Source organism: Typopeltis vanoorti, chromosome 6 (assembly GCF_054136105.1).
Source record: "Typopeltis vanoorti isolate ZY-2024b chromosome 6, IOZ_Tvanoo_1.0, whole genome shotgun sequence".
Taxonomy (NCBI): Eukaryota; Metazoa; Arthropoda; class Arachnida; order Uropygi; family Thelyphonidae; genus Typopeltis; species Typopeltis vanoorti.
The window spans coordinates 81,372,795-81,397,825 of NC_143554.1; the positions used below are offsets into that span (position 1 = coordinate 81,372,795).

Consider the following 25,031-nt stretch of genomic DNA (forward strand, 5'->3'; position numbering starts at 1 on the left):
AATCTTTTCTCACTAACATCCATTTCTAATCATAGCTTTACTGATGATAATAGTACAATCCATTCCTGTTTTGTCATTTACAAAACTTGTAGTACTCAGATGATTCAAGCTCAAGATATAAGGCTAATGTCTTCTTTAACACTGATCTTCAAGCCATTCTCAGTGTAACAAAAAATAATTTAGTGAATTTTAATGCTACTGAAACACAATCCTGCCTTATTTCCCAGAAGAAAGATTGTGTCTTACTCTCCCTTACTTTTGATAACAGTCTGTTCTCCAACCAAGATCAATTTTCTCTTCTTGGGTTGACTTTCATATTTAGTCTGCTTTGGAATATATACATTCATGTCCATAGCCCCTTCATTCTCCAAAAGGAATAGTATTTCTTTTTCATTCAAAGCATTTAAAAAAAAAAGAATTAGAAAAAATTCTAATTTTTCCTCCTCTTTCTCATGCATTAATGATGGGTTGAGTCCCCTATAATTAAGAAATCACTGCTATCTGGCCATTTCTATCATGTCTCAGAAGCTCAATAATTGTGACATTTCCTTAAAAGACTGTAAGCAAGTTCTTTTTGGTCTGCTTGTTGATTGCCTTCCTCCAATGATTCCATTCAAGGCTATATTTGATAATCTCCGAGAAAACATTCTCTGGAGGTGTCCAAACCATCTTAATAACTGCTGTTTAAGAATTATATCTATGATATCTTCTGCTAATATAAACCCCAAATCTGCTCAATCTTAAAAATAGTGTTCTCACTTCTGTGATGATGCACCAAAATCTCCCTCAGAATGTTGTATTGTATCCAGAAGAGAGCTATTCACTTAACAGATAATAAATTAATCACTTTTCATAGGTGCTTTTGTTTCTGCATTGTCTTTTCTATACGTATTTCCAAGGCAGCTGTTCCACTAAAAATGGTTGTCACTTCTTCCACTTTTCTCTAACTATGTACAATCATAGGCAGCTGTTGGTCAATATCCATACATACCGTTTAGTTCCAAACTCACTAAAACAACTTCTCGTTCTCCTTTTCATTCTATACATGTCTATCCTTTAAAACACTCTTTCTCAAACTGCTTCCCTCAATGCATACCATAAACATTCATAAATTTCTTTTATGAATTGCAGCAGCAGCCTTCCTGTAGACGCTTCACTTTGATAACTTGTCCACACACGACACCATCACATTATACGTCTTGAGACCTCTCATGAAGGGGATTTGTTAGTGTGTGTGTGTGTGAGAGAGAGAGTGTAAAATCTGACAATATCAGTCACATGGCAGAGAGTAAATTAATTTTGAAGAAAATTAGGTGATAAGAAGGTAGTGATAAAGTAAACTAGAGTATTAACAGACACACTGCTCTACATACGACACCATCACATTATACGTCTTGAGACCTCTCATGAAGGGGATTTGTTAGTGTGTGTGTGTGTGTGTGTGTGTGTGTGTGTGTGTGTGTGTGTGTGTGTGTGAGAGAGAGAGAGTGTAAAATCTGACAATATCAGTCACATGGCAGAGAGTAAATTAATTTTGAAGAAAATTAGGTGATAAGAAGGTAGTGATAAAGTAAACTAGAGTATTAACAGACACACTGCTCGGAAAGAAGTCAACGGACACCATAGTGTGAGGAACAAACAGCCAAGGCACCCACCTTAATAAGATGCAGAACCACCTTTCGCTGCGGTGAATTCAGCAATCCTTCACCTAACACCCCAGTTCATCCCACAGATGTTAATAGGGTTGGGATCAGGGCACTGTAGAGGCCGTCAAGTGTGGTGACGTTTATGTCCACAAACCACGCAATTACAGCAGCAACCTTATGACAGGGTGCATTAGCTTGCTGAAAGAGACAATGGTCACTTCCATAGAAACACCATAAAGTAGGAAACATTGTATTGCTCAGAATGTTCAGATACCTCTCAGAGTTCAATGTTTGAGGCACCTCAAACATTGAACTGTGGACAACCAGGAAAATCAGGACTATACCATAATACTGCCACCTCCGAATTTCATAGTTGGGGTTATGCACTCTGGTAAGTGACGTTTACCAGGCATCTGCAACATTCACACCAATTCATCTGCTCGGTAGAAGGTGTAATGTGATTTGTCATTCCATAACATGGCTTTCTGAGCTTCCATGTCCCACTGTACATGCTCTTTATACCATTGAAGATGATGCTGCATGTTTGTTCAGCTAATGGGAGCTTACATAATATGGTCATGGCATGGAAACCCACGTTGTGAACCTCGATTCTGAATGTTTGTGCAGATTCATATTTCATTCAATGTCCAGAACTTCGCTTTCAATGTGTCAGTTGATGAATGGTGGCTTTTACATATTATCCTTCATAGCACCCTAGTCATGTTCAGTGAGTGGGGCAGGTTGTCCACTGAAGGTAGCACTTGCAATTGACTCCCCCTGCACTTCCATTTCAGTATGGTATCACTGACTGTTAACCTGAGATGGCCCAATTTGTCATAAATTGGCTGAACAGATTTACCACCAGCATGGCATCCTATCATACTGCCTCTTTCAAACTCCATCAGTTCACTTCTCGCAGCCATTTCACACGGACACAGTTGCATGACTAGAGGGCATCACATTCCTCCAATTTATACCTGCTACAAACACATGATTAGTGTCTGTAGCAGGTACACGTGATATCCCCCCATGGGCAAGCACCTTGCCCATGGGGGGGGGGGGAATATCTGTTAACTTCTTTCCAAATAGTGAACATGGAATTGAAGATGATTCTCTTACCTCTGCATGAGTTTTCAACTCATCTGGCTTCTCCCAGCTGGACTGCTTTGTCATATGGTTGTAGTAGTATGTTCTTCCATCTGGAGCTTTATGTTCAGTCCAATTACATTTCTTTTAAAATGAAAATAAAAATCAGAATAAGATTCAGTCAATGTCACTGTTATACATTTAAAATCAATATACAGGATATCCAAATTAATCAAAATTCCTTTAAAATATACATTAAATATATTAAAGATATTGTAATAGACCAGAAGTATTAACCATTTTAATACTTCTGGTCTATTAAATATCATAAGGAACTATGCTTTTTGATATATATATTTTTAAGTTACATTGTGTTCAAGATCCTTTTAGTGAGTCAATTTACTGTCATTAAGTAATTTTTAGATAGCAATATATCAGCACAGGACAGCCTGTCTGAACACTATATTATTCATTTCAGATCATCTTATAAAGGAAAAGAAACTTGACTTTCTAGATGAGCTCCAGAGCTGAGGTCATTTTAAAGATTGGATTGGTAGATTTTTCTTAGGAAAGAGAAACTTAATGAAAAGAAAGAGACAGTGGATAAATAGAGAGAATAGAACCAATAGGGAAAGCTAAGGAACTGAGGAAAGTTTATTTCTTTATTGTAACTTGCTTCAGTTGATTTTTTTTAGATGATTCCATCTGCAGTGCAACTAGAAGAATGATGGACCATTACACCCCTTGATTGGGAAAGACCTGGATTTGATTCTTGTCATGACAAGAGGAATGTTTATATTGGCTTTATCAATTAAAGATGAGTTATCCAACCTCATATGGAGGTAGTAGGCTATGTTTCCTCCCAGAAACTCAGGTTTTTCATCCTGCACACAATCAAATCACTAGCGAACATACAATTTTCAGACAAAAAATAATATTAGTGAGCAGCAGATGGCATTGCATGTAGATGAAAAATTAAGTAGTAGAGACAGCAGGTTGTGTGGTGTGCACCTCCTGCGATAAACATTGGAGGTGTCATATCATAATAACAATAATGCAATATACAAAGTATAAATTGTGTCCGGGAATGGAGGAAGATGAAATACAGAAAGTTATTTGGATATCGGATTAGTTGATGGCTTATCACAAATACAGAAACTTGAAGCGAATTACTTCAGGATAAAAAATATGGCAGTTGAGTTATTTATGGAACTAACAGAATCTGAGAATGTCATTTAGAGAATTACTGCTCTAGAAATGAAAGAGGCAAATTGGGAATAGCTAAATCTAGTCATAACAGAAGTGAAACTAACTGGTTTTGGTGGATGATCCTAATAAAATTCTTCTACTTGACTTTGCATTGTACCATTACAATCTATGGTAATTCTGTTGGAAGAGGTTGGAAAAAAGTTTGTGTAGGTAAGATAAGAATGTTCCTTGAGTGGTATGTGTTGGAGCTAGAGTGAGAGATCTAAACAGCTACATGTAAAAAAAAAAAATATTACGTAAATTTTAAGGAAGAGCAATAGCAATGAACTGTATTATAAGTATATGGTATTGTAATGATTATTGGGGCTCACTGTAGTAAGTATGGAAGTGGCAAACCCGAAGTACCCCAAGGTGGATTTTGGTCTTCATGCAATATACTTCTGGTATGTTGCCTGTAGATACTGTTTCTCCTCTTCCTTCGTTCTCATTTGACTTCTTCTTTCTTGTTCATCCCAAATGCTATTAGAAAACTCAGTTGATCTTTCCTTTCTTTTCATTTTTTCTTCCTTTCTTTTTTTTTTTTTTTTTGCAGTGAGAGTCTGCCTTCTCTCCCAAGGTTATGGCCCTATCTTTAATGAACTTTGCAGAAGAGGAGTGGCAAGCCAGATGCAGTATTTTGACTATGACTACTAGGAAAAGAAAAAAACAGTTATGGGATGAATTAAATATTGTGTTCAGGACATTCGACATCTCTCCAGAGACCACTTAAGGGAGGCGAGAGGTATGTGAAGTGGTCAGAGAAGAACATTACAAAACATATAAACAATGTTAGAAAATTATTTAAAATTGGAAAACTTAAACTGTCAGAAGAACTAACAAAATTTAAGTGGAGTATGGTAGATACGTCAAAGACGCAACACATTGGACAGACAAGGGATATGTTAACATCCAAAATGCAATAATATTATACTCAGGAAGAAAAGATGGAGTACATAGAGAAGGAACAGTAATCAGAGTAAAAAAATCATCTTATAAATTCAATAACAGAAATTACTCCTGTATCTTCAAGATTAATCTTGAAAAATTAAATGCAAAACACATTAAGGTATAGTTCGCCCACAGTTTGTAGATCTCTGCTTGGCGTCTTGCCAAGAATAGTCAATTCATGCTGAAGGAAAGAGAAAGAAATGAAGGACGTACGAATTGGTCACCAACACGTGAAATCACATGCTTTATAGATAAAATTTTCCAACTGTTATACAAGCAACATAGTTAACTACAATGCTCATAAAAGAGAAGTTAATATTCCTACATGTAATAATAAATAACTCATCCCACAATACAGACTGATTACCCTATTAGTGGAATGGATTCTCCTCCTGTTGAGATGCACAGAAGTGTCGAAGGGTCTTGAATCTGTGGGCGTACTATAATACAAGTTTTATACACCAGATCACTCTCACAGGGATGATGAATATGAAGAATTTCTCTCCAATCTGCAAACAGAAACTGGTAATACCAACAGAAAAGACATGCTGGTAGTAATGGGAGATTTCAATGCAAAAATGGGCAAGTATTATGAGGATATGGAAGGAGTAATAATGGGAAAATTTGGGATTGATGAAAGAAATGAAAGAGGTGATAGATTCCTTGAATTTTGTGAGACAACAGGACTGGTGATTACTAACACTTTTTTTTTTTTTCACAGTCATAAAAATACACGTGGATCTCTCCTGATGGGAAAACTAAAAACTGTATTGTTTATATCTTAGTCAATAAAAAATGGAAAACATCATTTCAAAATGTAAAAGCCTTTTTTTAAAAAAACAGATATGGATTCTGATCATGAAATTCTATTAATAAATTTCATGAAATAACATAGCTTAAATTCAAAATAATCATCAACGGGAAAAGACCTCTAAAACTTGATACCTCAGAATTAACACTCCAATAAACAAAATGTGTTTCATGAAAAAATTAATTATAAAATGGGAGCCTTACCTCTTGAAAACACAGAAGAATTTTGGGAAAAAGAAAAACAATAAAACACTTATTAGAGGGGAAAAAAAAGAGACATCTGAATTGCTAGAAAACCACAAGCAGTTAAAAAATAAAATTACATCTAAATGCAGAGAAGCAAAATCAAACTGGATAAATCAAAAAAAAGTAGATATATGTTAGAATGTAGCTATCATCATAATACACAAGTCGTACATAAAAGAACTTTCAAAAACACACAAACCTATACCACTAAAAATAAAAACTAAAACGAGAAAATCTAGGTAATTAATTACTTGGATTTCCTATGTGATAGTGATCATTCCACCTTGAAAAGGGGAAACAAAATAATTAGAAAGCATCAGGAGTGAAATTTCAACAAGATAACTTTCAGATTATGAATTTTTAATTTAAAAAAAAAATCTTAACTGAAAAGCATTATTTAATGAAAGTGATACTTAATGCAAAATGGCTATCACGTAAAGACTAATCCCATCTTCCTCAATGTATTACAGACAATTCCCTACCAGTTGAAGCAGATGAAATACATACACCGTACCGAATTTTTCAAGGATGAAAACATGATCGGATTTTTGCCTTTTATCGTAATTATTCTGCTCTGCCGTTAATGCCTTAATAGCCATTAACAGACCAACCTTTGAGTTCACCTGACTTAAAGTATGCTGCATTACTGGGGAATTTCCTTTATTAGAAACTTTCCTTCAATATTTTAATTTTGTACTTTACAAAGCATTTATTAATAAATACATTATCTATATTGAAATGTGACAAAAGATCAGTCTTAGAAATGCATTTATTTGTTAATGGTAAAATCATTTTTTTTTTTTTTTTCATATCAGTGAATGAAACAATATTTTTTCATTTAATTGTCAGACAACAAATTCATTTTTCTTCTTCTCTTCCACTCATGACGGGTTGAGTTCCTCAAAGACGAATTTTTGCCATTTCTTTCTGTCTGCTGTCTTTTTATGAAGTTCTATTATGGAGTTTAAGTGGATGCTTTCTTTAATGTTGTCAATCCATTTCTTTCTCGCTCTTCCTCTGCTGAGCTGTCCTTCAATTCTACCATTTAATAACATGTTTAGTAGTCTTTCTGGGTTAATTCTTCTTGAAACATGTCCAAACCAGCTTAGTTGGCTCTTTTTAGTGCTGTAATTATTGTTTCTTTAAAGTTAAGTTCTTCTCTGACATTTTCATTTGTTTTTCTTTCTATCCAGTTTATTCTATCGATTTTTCTTACGCATTTCATTTCAAAAGCAATGAGTTTATCCATTTCTTTTTTCTTAAGATCCAGCATTCTGAGACAAAGAGTACTGTGGGAATTATCATTGTTTTATATATCTTTAGTTTGAGTTCCTTGCTTAATCTTTTACTGTTCCATATTTTTTGTAGTCTACCCATTGTTATCCATCCATTATTGATTCCGTGTTTGATGGTTTCAAAATACTCTAGATTTTCAGTAATCACTGATCCTAGGTAATTGAACTGCTTTACTTGTTCTATATTATTGTTTCCTGTTTTCATTTGGATTGCTTCCCTTTTTCTTCCTATTACCATTAGTTTGGTTTTAAATCATCATCAAATTCCTGACATGTACCCTCAAGGGGTGTACAGGATACGATAGTACTACATGAAAAATTTACATAATTACTAACTTCCTATCCAATTTTCCTCCAAATCAGTCTATTACTTGTCAAGACTCAGATATTATCATTATCAGATCTTAGATTTCTATCGTCTAAGACACATTGCACAGTTTCAATCCATCTATATCTTGGTCTTCCTCTGGGTCGTTTTCCTGCCAACCTGGCAGAGAACACTTGTTTCGCTAATCTCTTTCTTCGCCCATTCTGTTTAAGTGACCATACCACCTGAGATCAGCTCTGCTAACACATTCCTGGAAGCTGACAATGTCAAGTTCTTTCCTAATATCCTCTTTTTTACTATGATATTGCCATTGATGCCATCTGTTCACACCTCTAATCTTTCTCAGGACTCTCATATCTGCGGTCTTTGGTCAAGTGTTTTACTTCTGACACAGCTCTCAGATCCATAAGTTAAAACTGGTTTGCATACTACCTTGTATACAGCTAATTTTGTGTTCCGACTAATTTCTCTCTTATTCCATATGAATTTATTCAATTGACTTTGTACCATACCAGCTTTGTTGATTCTGTTGTCTATTTCGATATTTAATTTACCATCTTCACTAAAAATCATGACTAAGTAGCTAAAATGTTTTACTTGTTCAACAGGTTCCCCGTTCACAACACAGTTGACATTTTCAAAAATTCTACTTATTTTCATCGTCTTTGTCTTTTTAATGCTGACCTTCATACCATATCTATTACAACAGTTATTCAATTTAGTCAGGGAATCTTGCAAACTTGCAGCAGATTTATTCAGAAGTATAACATCGTCCGCATAAAGCAAAGAGCTGACATTAACATCTCCAATTCTGATATAATGTTTAATACCACTTTCCTTCATAATGTGATCCATATAGATAATGAATAACAGAGGGGATAATGTACATCCTTGTCTCACACCAGATTTAACATTAAACCATCTTCCTGTACTTCCTTCAAATCTAACTGCTGACTTACAACTCAAATAAAGACTAAGTATTGCTTGATATAATGCCCCATTGACACCATATAACTGTAGCGTATTGAATAGCTTCTCTTGGCACCTTGTCATATGCCTTTTCCAGATTGACAAAACTTAAATACAGATCTCTGTATTCCCATATATTCCCATGCTTTCTCAACTATTTGTCGTAAAGTGAAGATCTGATCCTGACAGCCTCTATTTGGCCTGAATCCAGCTTGTTCTTCACAAATTCAAGCTTTTCTTCCACAATTCTTCTCAACCGTTTCTCAAGTATACTTGCATAGATCTTGCCAGGAACACTCAGTAGAGAAATACCTCTGTAATTCTCACATTCAGTTTTATTTCTCTTTTTATATATAGGCACTATTAGAGCTCTACTCCAATCATCAGAAATTTGTCCCTCTGTGCAGACTTTCAGAAACTATGCAGTGCAGCCACTGTAAGACTTTTATACCACCATACTTCAGCATTCCTGGTCGAATATCATCTACTCCTGTTGCCTTTCTACATTTCAAGCCTTTGATGGCTTTTTCTACTTCAAGAATGGATATGTATTCCTGACTGTATGCCTGTTGAGTGTTTTTTACCACTGTGCTATCACTGCTTGTTTCATTTAGCAATTTTTCGAAGTAATTACTCCATACTTCAAGGATATCTTTTTCTCCTGTTTTCATGTCACTTTTAACATCTCTAACTCCTTTTACAGCACTCTTTCCTCCATTTCTAAGCTTCTTCAACAACTTCCAGAATATTTTGCCACCTTCTTGATATTTATTTTCTATGTTCTTGCCAAAGTCCTCCCATGACTTTTGTTCAGCTAGTTTTACACATTGTTTAGCTTTCTTACATTTGTCTCTGTATTCTCTAAGAGCAAAAGCCGACTTATTTGCCAGGAGCTTTTGATATGCTTTCTTCTTTTCCTTCACTGCCTCTTTACCTTCCTGTGTACACCAGGGAGTTCTGATTTTTTTATCCTTGCAGACAACCTCACCACATGCCTCTCTGGCAGAATCAATCAATGTTTTCTTCAGATTTTGCCACTGAATCTCCAAGGTTTGGTTCCTGTTCTCAAACTCTTTCATTTTATCTTCAATAATCTTTGTGTATTTTAGTCTACAGTTCACATCTGAGAGCTGCTCAACTTTTATTCGCTTTAAAACTTTCTTACATGTTATTCTTTTCAACATGAAATTCAATTTTATCCTGCTCAAGACTAAATAGTGATCACTTCCAATTTCAAATCCTCTGTACACTCTGGTGTCCTGCACCAGGGAGAAAACATCACTATCAACAATAACATAGTCAATGAGACTTTTCTTATTCCTTGCGTCTTCTCTCCATGTGAATTTGTGCACATTTTTATGTTGGAACATGGTGTTAGTAATAACCAGTCCATGTCCTGAGCAGAAATCCAACAGATATTTGCCATTATTATTAGCTTTGCTCTTTTCTCCAAATTTTCCCAAAATATTTTTGTATGTCTGACAATCATTTCCTACTCTGCTATTCAGATCCCCAACACGGAACGACTTTTCCTTTTTTCATTGTGTCAGTTGCTTTTTCTAAAGCAGGGGTTCCCAACCCTATGCCTGCAGCACCATGGCGTCCGTCAACCAATTTGTGTGTGCCCGCCGCTGTTCAACCGTGTGCCATATAGTTTGAAATAATCACGCAACAATTCATGGCATGCTATATGATGCATGCATTAATGACACATGACGAGTATTAAACACATACAATGTAAAGTAGATTCCCATTCGAAGTTGTTCATTCCAGTTTAAGAACTGGAATATCATCATATTCTCCTAATTATGAAGCACTGGCCAATGAAATGCCTATGCCGAAGATCACACTAAGTTACATATATATATTTAAATTTTTATATAATGTAAACTTTTAAGTAATAAAACATTTTATTATAATGTAAACTTTGTATGTATTCATTTAACAAAAGAATTCAAAAAATTTGCTTGAAAAAATAGATGGTGCCCGTCGCCCTATCGGTATTTTAGAATGTGCTGTAGAAAACAAAAACGTTGTGAACTCCTGTTCTAAAGCATCAAAAAATTCCTCCACTTCTACCTTAGAAGAACCTTCTGTGGGACAAATAAGTCTCATTGTCCAGTTCCCCATTCTGATATTTGTCCACATCACTCTACTTGAGACTGACTGCCATTCAAGAAGATTAGCCTCGTATTTTGTGTTGAATACTACGGCTACTCCTTCTTTTCCTTGATTGTCATTTCCTGAATATTACATTTTGTATTTATTGCTCAGAAAGATCTCACCAGTTTTTGTCTTTTTTGTTTCTGTCACCCCTATTATGTTGATCTGGTACTTATCTAATTCCTCAGCTAGCTCCATTTCTTTGTCATTCAGGCTTCTTACGTTGATAGTACTGATCTTTAACTCTGGTGATGTTGAGTTGGGGTTTGTTTTCAGATTTGTTCCAGTAGCTGACTTTTTGCTGTTTGCCCTAGTTCCCTGGCGAAAACAACAGGGTCCTTGTTTAAACGGGCGACGCCCCAGCCGGCATGAAATTTTGTCATGTTGTCCCATCATTTTTTATTTTGGTTTAACCAATAAGAATACAATTTGGTTGACTAAATCTCCAAAATTGCCAGCCTATCCTCGTTCGTTTCGTATCCAAGTAGATACCCAACAGGGTGCACCACGAGAAGGTGAGGATTGGACATTAGGTCAGAAGCCCTGGTCGGTTCTCCGCATTCCTTTAAAGGCTATGTGGAGGTTTTGGTCTTCCTCTGGGTAGTTTTCCTGCCAACCTGGCAGAGAACACTTGTTTTGCTAATCTCTTTCTTCACCCATTCTGTTTAAGTGACCATACCACCTGAGATCAGCTCCGCTAACGCATTCCTGGATGCTGACAATGTTAAGTTCTTTCCTAATATCTTCTTTTTTAATATGATATTGCCATTGATGCCATCTGTTCACACCTTTAATCTTTCTCAGGACTCTGTTATACAGCTTACTAAAATTGATTTTCATCATATTTGTTACTTGTTTGATGCAGCTTGGTCAAGATATTTTTTAATTTTTCTTGGCTGTCTGTAGTGATAACTATGTCATCAGCATACTTTAAATGTGTTATATTTCTTCCATTTACAGTTATGCCTTCACACATCTGTAGTCCTTCATCTAGTACTTCTTTCAGGTACAAGTTGAATAAATATGGTGACAATGGGTAGCCTTGCATAACTCCTTTTTTTAATTGCTATTTGATCTGTTTCTATGTTTTTGTAATTGACTATTTCTTGTTTCTGCATAGTAATTCTTGATACAATTTAATAAGTATTTGTCGAACCCTCTGTTTTCTAGAATTTTAATGAGTTTGCTTCTGTTTATTGAGTCAAAAGCTTGTTTGAAGTCGATAAAACAGCAGTAGAGTTTTTTTTTATTTTTGTCTCTCATAAGTTCTGCTAATCTGTTTAATGTGAAAATTGCATCTGTGCTTCTACTATTTCTAAATCCCATTTGCTCTTCTTCCATCTGTCCTTCATAGGAATGTTTAACTTTGTTTTGAAGAATCCTGATGAATATTTTATAGCAGTGACTTAGAAGGGTGATAGTCTATAGTTATTGCAGGATCTGGCATCTCTTTTTTTGTGGATGGGTATGATCTGGCCTGTTCTTCATTCTGTTGGTAAATTTCCTTTCTTTAGTATTTTGTTGAACAGGTAATTTATTATGCTTTCTCCTCCTTTTTCTAGAAGTTCTTTTTGAATGTTGCCTAGGTCTGATGCTTCATTATTTTTCATTTGTCTGATTGCTCTATGTATTTCTTCATTTAGTATGTCTTTTGTGTTAGAAGTTTCTTCTGAGTTGAAGGCGTCTTGATCTGTTTTCTTCAGCTGCAAATGTTTCTTTAAAATGATTAGTCCACATTTCTTTTACTATTTCATGGCTACTTGTTGTGGTGCCATCATTTTGTAGTATCGAAACTGGTTTGGGTGAGTATGTTCTAGTTATTTCTTTAATTATTTCATAAATGGCTTTGGAGTCATTTTTTTTTTGTATGCTTCTTCTTCCTCTGGTGCAAATAATTTTAGAGAGAATTAGGAATAAAATAGAAAAAGAAATGAACGAGGAACAGTTTGGATTCAGAACCAACAGAGGAACTAGAGAGGCTATAACTTGTCTAAGAATTATTGGGGAGAAAACACTAAACCATGGTGGAAAGTTGTTTTGGGGATTTCTAGATTTTGAAAAGGCATTTGATACAGTGAAACATGAAAGGCTTTTTGACATTCTAGAAAATACTGATATTGACTCTTATGATTTGAAAATTTTAAAGAGATTATATTGGTCACAAATAGCATCAGTGTGTGTAAACGGAGAGGAAACAGGAGAATTCCCGGTGGAGAGAGGAGTCAGACAAGGATGCAAGTTATCACCATTATTGTTTAACTTTTATAGTGAACAAATGTTTAGAGAGGCACTTGTGGATGTAGAAGAAGGAATAAAAATAAACGGAAGAATCATTAATAACTTAAATATGCGGATGATGTAGTAGTGATGGCAGAAAGTGAAAATGGGTTACAAACAATTATTCAAAGAATTGAAAACTATTGTAAAGAGTATGGACTAAGAATTAACACAAAAAAGACCAAGATAATGATAATGGGTAGAAAAATAGGAGATAATGTAAAAATAAGATGTGGAGGAAAGATTTTAGAAGAAGTGGAAAGATTTCAATATTTAGGTAGCTAGATCTCAGAGAAAGGAACTTCAGAGTTGGACATTAGAAATAGAATAGGCAAAGCTAAATCAGCATTTATGGAAATGAAGAGAATTTTAATAAACAAGAACACTAAAATAGGCATTAGAATTGGAATAGTTAAAGCAACAGTTTGGAGTATTGCAAGTTATGGAAGTGAGTCATGGACACTAAGAAAGAGAGATATGGAAGGAATTAATGCATTGGAAATGTGGTGTTATAGAAAGATGGAAAAGATTAGCTATACAGAAAGAATATCAAATCAAGAAGTTTTAAGACGAGTTGGGATGGAAAGAACACTGTTAAAGAATATTATGCAAAGAAAGACTAGATTTGCAGGACATCTTCTGAGAGGTTCTTCGGGACACCTGACAAGAATTATATTACAAGGGAAAGTTGAGGGGAAGAGAAGACGTGGCAGACCAACTAGAGAGTGGTTTAATGACATCGTGGAATGGACTGGTTTAAGAATGATGTAAGCAACAGACAGAGAGAAATGGAGAAGAGCTGCTCATCTGCTGCAACCCTCTTGCTAGAGGATGCTACCTGGACGACGACGATGCTTCTTCACATATCCCTGCTTTTTCTTCTAAATATGTGATTTTTGCTAATCTGCATTTTTTGTCTATTTCTTTTTTCAAATTTTTGTATAATATTCTATTTTATGCTTTATCTTCTTTCAAGAGTTAGTCTTGGATATTCTTTTTTTCTCCCATAAGTCCAAAATCTCTGGTGTAAGCTAATCTTTATTTAATCTTTTCTGTTAACCCAGGTGTTTTGCTTCTGTTTCTTTAATAATTTTGTTACCTTTCTTCCATAACTCTGAGACTGTATCTAAAGAATCATCATCAAATTCCTGCCATGTACCCTCAAGGGGTGTCCAGGATATGATAGTACTACATGAAAAATTTACATCATCACTGACTTCCTATCTACAATTTTCCTCCAAATCAATCTGTTACTTGTCAAGACTCCAACATTATCCGATCTTATATTTCTATTGTCTAAGGCACTTTGCACAGTATCAATCCACCTATATCTTGGTCTTCCTGCCAACCTGGCAGAGAACACTTGTTTTGCTAATCTTCCCTCGCATATTCTATTTAAGTGACCATACTACCTGAATTTAGCTCTGCTAATGCATTCCTGGATACTGACAATGTCAAGTTCTTTCCAATATCCTCGTTTTTAATATGATATTATTATCATATTATTGTTCCGGGCAACTCCAAGAAGTCAACAGACTCATTGAGGGAGGCCCTAACATCATGTCAAGAACAACTATTCGACATTCACACAGTATCAATCATACCTTGCCTTGAACTCATTCACGGTCGTAGCACCCTCAACAGACTCTGGAAGCTTATTCCACTCATTCACTACTCTCCAAGTAAAAAACCTAGCTCTAACACCCTTGTCAACCACGCTCTTGCCCAGCTTCCATTCATTGCCCCTAGTCCTCCCACCACCAGTCATATTTTCAAAAATATCTTATGGATCAATCTTATAGAAACCCTTCAGTAATTTGAATGTCTCAATCATATCACCCCTCCTTCGCCTATCAACCAATTTCTGCAACCCACAAATCTTCAACTATTCTCATAAGGTTCATTCCACAGACCTGCTATCATCTTGGTCACTCGTCTCTGGATCCTCTCCACTTCCTCCCCATCACGAAGAAACCCTAGTGCCCATAACTGGGCACAGTAGTCCAGATGAGGTCTTATCAAGGCTCGATACAGAGGAACAACAACTTGTTTGTCTCTGCATGTTAAAGTATTTTTCAGAAGCCAAGTGATTTGGTGAGCTGTTTTAGTCACTTTTGCAATGTGCCCCCTACACTTCAATTCCCTATCCACCAACACTCCCAAACCCCTGGCCTCATTAATCTCCTGGAGTATGGTTCCACCAATGCGATATACTGCTGCTATTCTTTTCACCCCAAAGTGCATAACCTTACACTTTGGCACATTAAATTGACATCCATTTTTCCTAGCCCAGTCCTCCAAACTATCCAAATCATCCTGTAAAATTTTGACATCCTGTGCACTCATAATTGCTCTACCCAACTTTGCATCATAATTGCCATTGATGCCATCTGTTCACGGCCCTAATCTTTCTCAGGACTCTCATATCTGCGGTCTCTAGTCTTTGATCAAGTGTTTTACTTCTGACCCAGCTCTCAAATCCATAAGTTAAACAACTGGTTTGAACACTGTCTTGTATATAGCTTATTTAGTGTTTCGACTAATTTCTCTCTTATTCCATATGAATTTATTCAATTGACTTCCTACCATACCAGCTTTGTTGATTCTGTTGTCTATTTCCATATTTAATTTACCATCTTCACTAAAAATCGTGCCTAAGTAGTTGAAATGTTTCACTTGTTCCACAGGTTCTCTATTCAAAACGCAGTTGACATTTTCAACGATTCTGCCTATTTTCATTGTTTTTGTCTTTTTATTGCTGACATTAATACATATCTATTACAACAGTTATTCAATTTAGTCAGGGAATCTTGCAAACTTGTAGTGGATTTATTTAGAAGTATAACATCATCTGCATAAAGTAAACCGCTGACATTAACATCTCCAATTTTGATATCATGTTTAATACCACTTTCTTTCATAATGTGATCCATATAGATAATGAATAACAGAGGGGATAATGTACATCCTTGTCTCACACAAGATTTAACATTAAACCATCTTTCTGTACTTCCGTCAATTCTAACTGCTGACATACAACTCAAATAAAGACTTAGTATTGCTTGATATAATGCCCCATTGACACCATATAACTGCAGCGTATTGAATAGCTTGGCATCCTGTCATATGCCTTTTCCAGATAGACAAAACTTAAATACAGATCTCTGTTATATTCCCGTGCTTTCTGAACTATTTGTCGTAAAGTGAAAATCTGATCCTGACAGCCTCTATTTGGCCTGAATCCAGCTTGTCACCTTTATCATCTCTAACTTCTTTTACAGCACTCTTTCCTCTATTTCTAAGCTTCTTCAACAACCTCCAGAATATTTTGCCACCTTCTTGATATTTATTTTCCATGTTCCTGCCAAAGTTCTCCCATGACTTTTGTTTAGCTAGTTTTGGTAGTTGAAAGCAATGAATTAAAATGTCAATGTGGTTAATCCAGTACCACAGAGCTCACACTTATACATGTCATCACTCCTAAACAGAAAGGAGTGGTTAAAATGACCAGGACTGATACAAAGCTTAGTAATTGTGTTATAGTAATGTTATTTGTTTCAGATGTGCTATGAAGCAGCACAAAGTAGACTGCAAGAAAACAGCTCTATTATATATATAAAAATAAATAAATAATTAAAAATAAAAAAACTATATAAACTAAACAAAGCAGACTGTGATAGCGATCCACTAGGTACATAGCATGGAACCCACAGCTTTAATAATTAACAAACCTAGCAGTGGCTTTTATGAACTGTGGCTAACAAGGCAAACAATGTTTTCTCTAAGCAATATATACCATCCATCCAACTCTTTAGTGGTATCTCCACCTTAACACGGTAAGAAGGCTTGTGCACACCAATGACCTAAATGAACACCAATGACAGTGGTTAAGCTACTGGTTAGGGCCTCCATAGTTGGACAAGTCAAGAGATAGGGGCCAGACTAAAGAGATACCCTGGTCCTCCACGTTGGGGGTTTTGCATAAGGCTGGTTACCTTACCAAGTAAAAAATTTTTAAAACTCAGATGTTGGAACTGAAAAATTCATAGGACTGAAACAACCAAGAACAAAGGTAAACGATTAAGAATTTCATCAGACATTTTAAAATAGCCACATGGAATATGCGAAGCATAACAAAGGAATTAGAATTGGTAAAACAAGTAAAAATATTAATATAGGCACAATAACAGAAAAAAAATTAAATTAAAGAGAACAAAAGATATAGATGCTTTTACTATGCTATATAGTGGAGTGGATCAACGATATATCAGAGTTTTTTTAGTGGTGTAGCCATTTTAATCGATAATAAATGGATAAATAGAATATGAAAGCACAATTTTGTAAATGAATTAACAGTTAAACTAAAAACAAAAACTATTTAAATATCATGTGTCCCTGAAGAAAGTACGAAAGAGGATTCAAACAATTTTATGAGGAACTACAAAACAGTTAAATAAATGTAATAAAAATAGCAAGAGATCTTAATGCTAGAGCTGGAAATAATCCAATCTCAAATACTTTTTTTTTCAAAAAGAGAATATAAATAAATATATTTGGAATCGCAGAGGAACAAGATTGATAATTGATTACATCATTACTTAAAAGAAAGTAGCTCCATGTGTGAGAGATGTACACGTTTATGGAAGAAGTGAAATTTTTTGAGATCATTGTTTAGTGATCTCAAAAATAGAAATACAGCTAATTTTCTTTTACATTGCTTTTTTTTTTTTTTTTTTTTTTTTACACGATTTCAAAATAGCACGGTTTAGAAAACAAAAGCAATTGTATTTTTACACTGTATATTTTGATTTAACATGATTCAAATGCCGCTTATTTCTAAAATTTCTGTTTGAATTCAGTTCTGTTAAAAAGAGTATTTCCATTATAATTATCATTTCCTAGTATGGTAGATATGTACTTAAACTTGAATTCTGGGGGGAAACTCCCCCCTCGATGTTTTAAATACCAGGGATTATGCTACGCTACAGAATGTAGACAAATGACTAATACAACTTATATAGCGAAGTAAGTAATATGGAAGACATAGCCTACAAAATATTAAGGAAATTAAACAATGGATAGAACATTATAAGAATTTATGGTATAACCCAAATTTAATAACAGAAAATATTTATGAAGAAATCAATACTGATATAGAACCAATAAATTTGGAAGAACTAAAAGAAGCAATAAAAATATTGCTTCTTTTAGTTTAGTTTAGTTTTTAAAAAGTATCAAAAAATAAAAATTCAACCAGATAAGATGGCATAAATATAGAGCTTGGAAATATGACAGAGAATATTTACATCACAGATTCTTAAAATTAATAAAATTAATTCTAAAAATTAATAAAGAATAAATAAAATGTGAGATGCCATCAGATTGGTTAAAAGCTAAGATTATATTTAAGAAAGGAGAACAGAGATCATTGTGGAAATTACAGAATAAGTTTATTAAACACAGGTTACAAAATTTACAATAAAATACTGAATAAAAGACAGAAATATTGCAAACACTCTACTCTCAGAAGAACAAAATGGTTTCAGACATGGTCGAAGGGGAAATTTCCCCTTTGACATTGTTTTCCTTTTGAATATTACCTAAGGAAGCAACTTTCTTCCATCTGCAGTAATTGTGTGTCGCTGTTTTTCACTTCCAGTTGTGTGCATTATCACAATTTTCACCATTTTCTGTTATTGTTGTTTGGTTGCGGTTCTCGGCAACAAATGCAAGCTGACAATTGTTGAGTTGAAATGCTGATTCTCTCCAACTGAATTTCAAAATATGTGAAACTGTCATAACAACACCCACTATCTATTTCTTAAAGTTTTACACTTTTTTTCATCTCAAGGTATATGTGAAACTTTTAATCTCTTTTTCACAAAATAAAATCAGGGGTGCAAGATATACGTAAGGGCGAGTTATATTCGAGTAATAAATATGGTAATAATACATCTAAAATATAAAGATAAAAGAAATTTCAGAAAATCTGTGGAACAATTAAAAGGACACTAAAAAAAAAAAAAAAAGATGAGAAACTCAACTAAAATTTTATAAAGTAATGGCCACTCCAATTCTGTTATATGGTTCAGAAACATGGACAGTTAAAAATAAATATGACAGTAAAAGACAAGCTGCAGAGATGAGATTTTTAAGAACAATTAAGGGGTAACATCAGAAAAGAACTAGATATTTATAACATAAATAAAATGATCAAGGAATAGAGAGAAATGGAAAGAACATCTCTAACTAGGATGGAAAGATATTGGCTACCAAAAGCGGTAGATAGATATAAACCAAAGGGAAAGAGAGAGAGACCAGCAACAAGACGGAAAGACCAGTGAAGCTGGAACAGGCAAAAGCTTAATCCTAGAAGAGAAGAAGACCATCCATCCACAATTTCAATAGAGACGTATGGAGTGACCATACATGCTGTATGGTCACTCCACTTTTGGTATTATGCCACACAATTCCTCATCCGTTGATCCTGTTGTAAGCTTTTGGATGTTGCTTTCTTAGCCACAGTTCGTAAAAGTCACTACTATGCTAAGAAATATAGGATACCAAATCATTGAAATATTAATTATCATCATCATCAAATTCCTGACATGTACCCTCAAGGAGTGTACAGGATATGATAGTACTACATGAAAAATTTACATCATTACTAACTTCCTATCTACAATTTTCCTCCAAATCAGTCTGTTACTTGTCAAGACTCCAACATTATCAGATCTTATATTTCTATCGTCTAAGGCACTTTGTACCGTATCAATCCACCTATATCTTGGTCTTCCTCTGGGTCGTTTTCCTGCTAACCTGGCAGAGAACACTTGTTTTACTAATCTTTCCTCGCCCATTCTATTTAAGTGACCATACCACCTCAGATTAGCTCTGCTAACGCATTCCTGAATGCTGACAACATAAATTCTTTCCTAATATCCTCGTTTTTAATATGATATTGCCATTGTTTGATCATTTTACTTCTAACCCAGCTCATCCGTTGATCCTGTTGTAAGCTTTTGGATGTTGCTTTCTTAGCCACAGTTCGTAAAAGTCACTACTATGCTAAGAAATATAGGATACCAAATCATTGAAATATTAATTATCATCATCATCAAATTCCTGACATGTACCCTCAAGGAGTGTACAGGATATGATAGTACTACATGAAAAATTTACATCATTACTAACTTCCTATCTACAATTTTCCTCCAAATCAGTCTGTTACTTGTCAAGACTCCAACATTATCAGATCTTATATTTCTATCGTCTAAGGCACTTTGTACCGTATCAATCCACCTATATCTTGGTCTTCCTCTGGGTCGTTTTCCTGCTAACCTGGCAGAGAACACTTGTTTTACTAATCTTTCCTCGCCCATTCTATTTAAGTGACCATACCACCTCAGATTAGCTCTGCTAACGCATTCCTGGATGCTGACAACATAAATTCTTTCCTAATATCCTCGTTTTTAATATGATATTGCCATTGTTTGATCATTTTACTTCTAACCCAGCTCTTAGATCCATAAGTTAAAACTGGTTTGAACACGGTCTTGTATACAGCTAATTTAATGTTCCAGCTAATTTCTCTCTTATTCCATATGAATTTATTCGATTGACTTCCTACCATACCAGCTTTGTTGATTCTGTTGTCTATTTCCATATTTAATTTACCATCTTCACTAAAAATCGTGCCTAAGTAGCTGATATGTTTTATTTGTTCCACAGGTTCTCTGTTCAAAATGCAGTTGACATTTTCAACAATTCTGCCTATTTTCATTGTCTTTGTCTTTTTAATGTATTAATTAAAAGTAAAAAATATTAATAATTTAAAACTAATTTTCCACAAATCTATTATTTAAAATAATAGATTTGTGGAAAATTAGTATTGCTTTCTATGCTGAATGGTAATACTGAGCAATGATCTTTCATTTTTCTCTTAGTCCTCAATTTTTAGTCAAAGTCCTTGTTTCTCTTCTATATCATGACTAGAAGTATATAAGTGTCAATTACTTTTGTTTTGAGACAGATTGGGGTGTCTCTTTTTAGTGTTTCATAGTGGATAACTTTTGAAAAACTCAAGGGAGGGGGAAAAATACATCTAATGAAAGGTAATTTATTTAATTCTGACAGCACTTCTGCATCTGTTATGTAATTTTCTCTACTAGAAAACAACTAATTAATTCAAAACTTTTATATAAAATTGTCAGATTTTGTTATTTAATGATAAATGAAGAAGTCAATTCCTTTTCACAAACAAAAACTTGATTGACAAAATTAGTTTGCAACATCATACTGCTAAACCAAAGGCACTAAAATATAAAATATTACTGGCTGGACTGTATTAGATGTTTCTGTCACTGAAGCAGTAGCAGCAGCAACTGAAGGATGGGTACTGGCAACATTGGAAGATCCACCTTTGGAATGGACAGCTGTGACATTTGATATTGGTGGTGCAGAAATTACTGCTGGAGAAGTTATAGTTGTAGGTAAAGCTAAAAAAATACAAACTGGATGTTACTTGCTGATACTTCTGAAGACTTAAATGAGAAAAACAATACAACATTATGACCTAAATATATTTTTTAAATATCAGTGCAAAAGAGAAGTCATAAATAATCTGCATCTCTTATTATGTCTGTCTTAATATATCTAAGTAATGCAGTAATTAAAATATTGTTTACAAAAAATTTTTATAAATGATTTTATACTATTACAGAAGTTATAAAAGTAGCATTTTTTATGTACTTTTGTTGTTTTGACTTTTACTGATGTTTCATCAGTAGGAACTAAACCCAGGAAGATACTAAAATTAAATCAATGCATAAATTATATACACCACATGTGAATAATTATAAAAGTATTAAGATACTCTGGATCAGAGAGAGAGAGAGAGAGAGTTGTAGAAATTTTTTTTTTAGATGTTTGGTTACAAAAGAATATCACCCTCCTTTGATTTCTACAAAATTAAATATTAATGTTTAATTATAAATATAGCTGTTAATTCAAATTCACATGTACATCAATTAATACTAAAGTCAAGCAAGAGCAGGTCTCACATCATAGGTTAACAATCTAAAAAAATTGCATCCGACAAATTGTTTTTTTGTTTTGCTTTTTTTTTTTTTTTTTTTGGTATACCTACGACTTCAATGCACAACATAATTTATTATACATGCTGCACTATTTTAGTGCAGTCTGTGTATAATAATAATAATAAAGACTAAAGTTAATTCTTCTTTAAGAATAAGGATAATAGCACATCATCCTTATTCTTCTTAACATAATTTGTTTAAAAAGAACATCACTGAATATCATTTACATTAAAGTAGAAACATGCATTTGTAATATATGTATTACATATCCTGTACACAAGAAACTGTGGAAAAGTTTTTCAGTTGGTTACATAATGTATTATAATTGACATGAAATTCTATTCTTGTTTTAATCCTTAACCCAAGCAAACAAAGTTTGTGTGTGAAGTATCTTCATGACTAGTCTACTTGTATATAGAGACTATTGACTTCACATCAATTGCTTCAGTATCCCTAATGCAAAGCTCACTTCATTTCAGATGTGTATTGCTACGCATTATTGAGAAGGGCCACTACCCAGACCAGTTTTGACTTTTACTGATGCTTCATCAGTAGGAGCTAAACTCAGGAAGATACTAAGATTAAATCAGTGCATAAGTTATATATATACTCCATATGCGAGTAGCAAAAATATTAAGATACACTAGATCAGAGAGAGAGTTGTAGAAAGTTTTTTTTTTTTTTTGCTTGGTTACAAAAGTCTATCATGCTTTACAAGAAAATTATATTATTTTATGAGATGGGAAATACAAGACAAGTAGACTTGATGCACAACTTGGTTTGCTTACACTTGGGTAAAAGATTAAAAGAAAAATATAATTTATTTTCAAGTATAACACAGAAAAACGTTTACTATAGAAACATGACATTACACTTATCTAACTTAACATAAAATAAAACTATTATTGGGGGAAGAGGGATAATAATTTATTTTAAAGTAAACACCAAGAACATATTTCTTCTAAGGTAGAAATAAAGGCAGTTGAACTCTTCTCATCCATGGGATATGAATGGGTGATAGTTTAGATTATGTCAAAGCAACTAAAGATACGAGATAAAAGTATTATGTAGTAAATTGATTGCACTCGATTCTCATGTTGGTTTGTCTGCTCAGCAGGTTTAAAATCCAAAATTTTGAAGCAGGCAAATTATTAAATTATTATTTCTTTCTACCTGCGTGAACTTTTTTTTGAAGGCTGGTAAATAACTTGGTACTAGACTTGATAAGAGCTGATACAGCATAAAATTAAAAGTGCTGAACATAAAGTACTGATAACTGAGTGTAAAAATACATATCAGATAACAGAAAAATGTAAGTAAAACCAATAATGAAAAAATGGATTACATCAACTATGAATTTAACTGACAATAAAGAAACCAGAACAAAAAAATTTGTTATATACACAGTAAGTCAGCAACGTGACAAGTACTGATATTCATTTAAAAAAGTCATCAGATGTAGATAGCAGAAAACTAAGCTTTCCGGATGGTTTTTATGAAATGATGTATTAAGAGGAGTTTGATTGGTTTGAGAGTATTGGGACACTGGACTGGCTTGAGAATAGAGGGATAAGGTAAATGGAATATTATTCAGAGCAATCTATATTTGAAAGTCTGCAGTTAGAATTGAAAATAGCACAGCAGGGTAGTTTGATGTAAGATCAGGTGTAAGATAAGGGTACACCCTATATTCACTCTTATTCATAATCAATATGGATCAAACTGAAAGTACATGCCATTAAATCCAATATTAAAATTAGAGATATCAAATGTAGCCATTTGTTTTTATCAGATATATAAAAAAAATCTAGCACAAGTTCAGTGAGTGAATAACAACTATAACAAATTTTTAATGAAAATTAGCAATAAAAGACCAAAAATATGAAAATATGCAGAAATGTGAAAAATCGGCTGCATTCCCAATTAAAATATTTCAGCTATTTTGGCACGATTTTTAGTATAGATGGCAAAAATGGAAAGGTGGTAGAATAAGCAATGGTAGTATGGTGGGAAGCCAAATAAATAAATTTATATGAAATAAGAGAGAAAGGAGCCAAAATACTAAACTAGCACTATACAAAACTGTGTTCAGACCAGTTTTGGCTTATGGATCTGAGAGTTGGGTTAAAAATAAAGCAATTGATCAGAAATTAGACCACAGAATTAAGAGTTCTGAGAAAAATTATGAGAGTGAATAAATGGCATAAATGTCAGAATCATATTAAAGATGAAATATTAGGAAGGAATGTGACATTGTTAACATTCAGGAATATTTGAGCAGAGCTGATCTGGGGTGATATGGTCACTTAAGCAGAATGGAAGAGGAAAGGTTAACAAAATAGATGTTTGATGCCAAGATGACAATTAAAAGATGGTGTGAGAGAGAGAGTTATTAATGTTAGAAAATTAGTGAAGTGCCACAGGGATCTGTTTTGGGATCATTATTGTTAACTTGTATGTTAATGACATTGGGACTGGTTTATCTGGAGATGTGCAGCTGTTTGCCAATAATGAAAAGTTGGGAAGAACTATCAGAAGTAAAGCAAATGTTGTGGCCTTGCAAGGATGATCTCAACAGACTATACCAGTGGGTGTATGAGTGGCACTATCACTTTAATGCTGAAATTTGCCGAAACACTCAAGTAGCACATGTGAGACATTTTACAACCAATTTTAAGACTTATGAATCAAAGGAGTTGGATTCGAAAAAAAAAAACAAATGATCAAAGACCAGAAAACACAAACACAAATCCCCAAATATGAGAAAAATTATCAAAGCGTACCCATGGTATTAATGGCAGAATCGTATTACTCATTTATTCTGTAACTTATATTATTATGTAATTTATTCTGTATAGTTGCAGAATAAATAAATGAGGCTAAGGCTGGCAGACTGAATTTTAAAATAATTATACAA

The 25,031-nt window shown here is 34.0% G+C and overlaps 1 protein-coding gene across 5 annotated transcripts in view; it reads right to left on the bottom strand.

Moving 5' to 3' along the window:
• Prp40 (pre-mRNA processing factor 40) overlaps nucleotides 1-25,031 on the bottom strand; it is a 406,566-nt gene that overhangs the window by 340,496 nt on the left and 41,039 nt on the right. For all 5 annotated transcript variants that reach the window (XR_016548451.1, XM_090394274.1, XM_090394270.1 and 2 more), the window contains exons 4-5: nucleotides 21,351-21,514; nucleotides 2,766-2,876 (exon numbers count right to left, since the gene is read on the bottom strand). Coding sequence is in view for 4 of the 5 variants with exons in the window: in XM_090394274.1 (XP_090250400.1) it covers nucleotides 2,766-2,876; nucleotides 21,351-21,514 (275 nt within the window). In the remaining variant the exon portion in view is untranslated. The remainder of the gene's footprint in view (nucleotides 1-2,765; nucleotides 2,877-21,350; nucleotides 21,515-25,031) is intronic.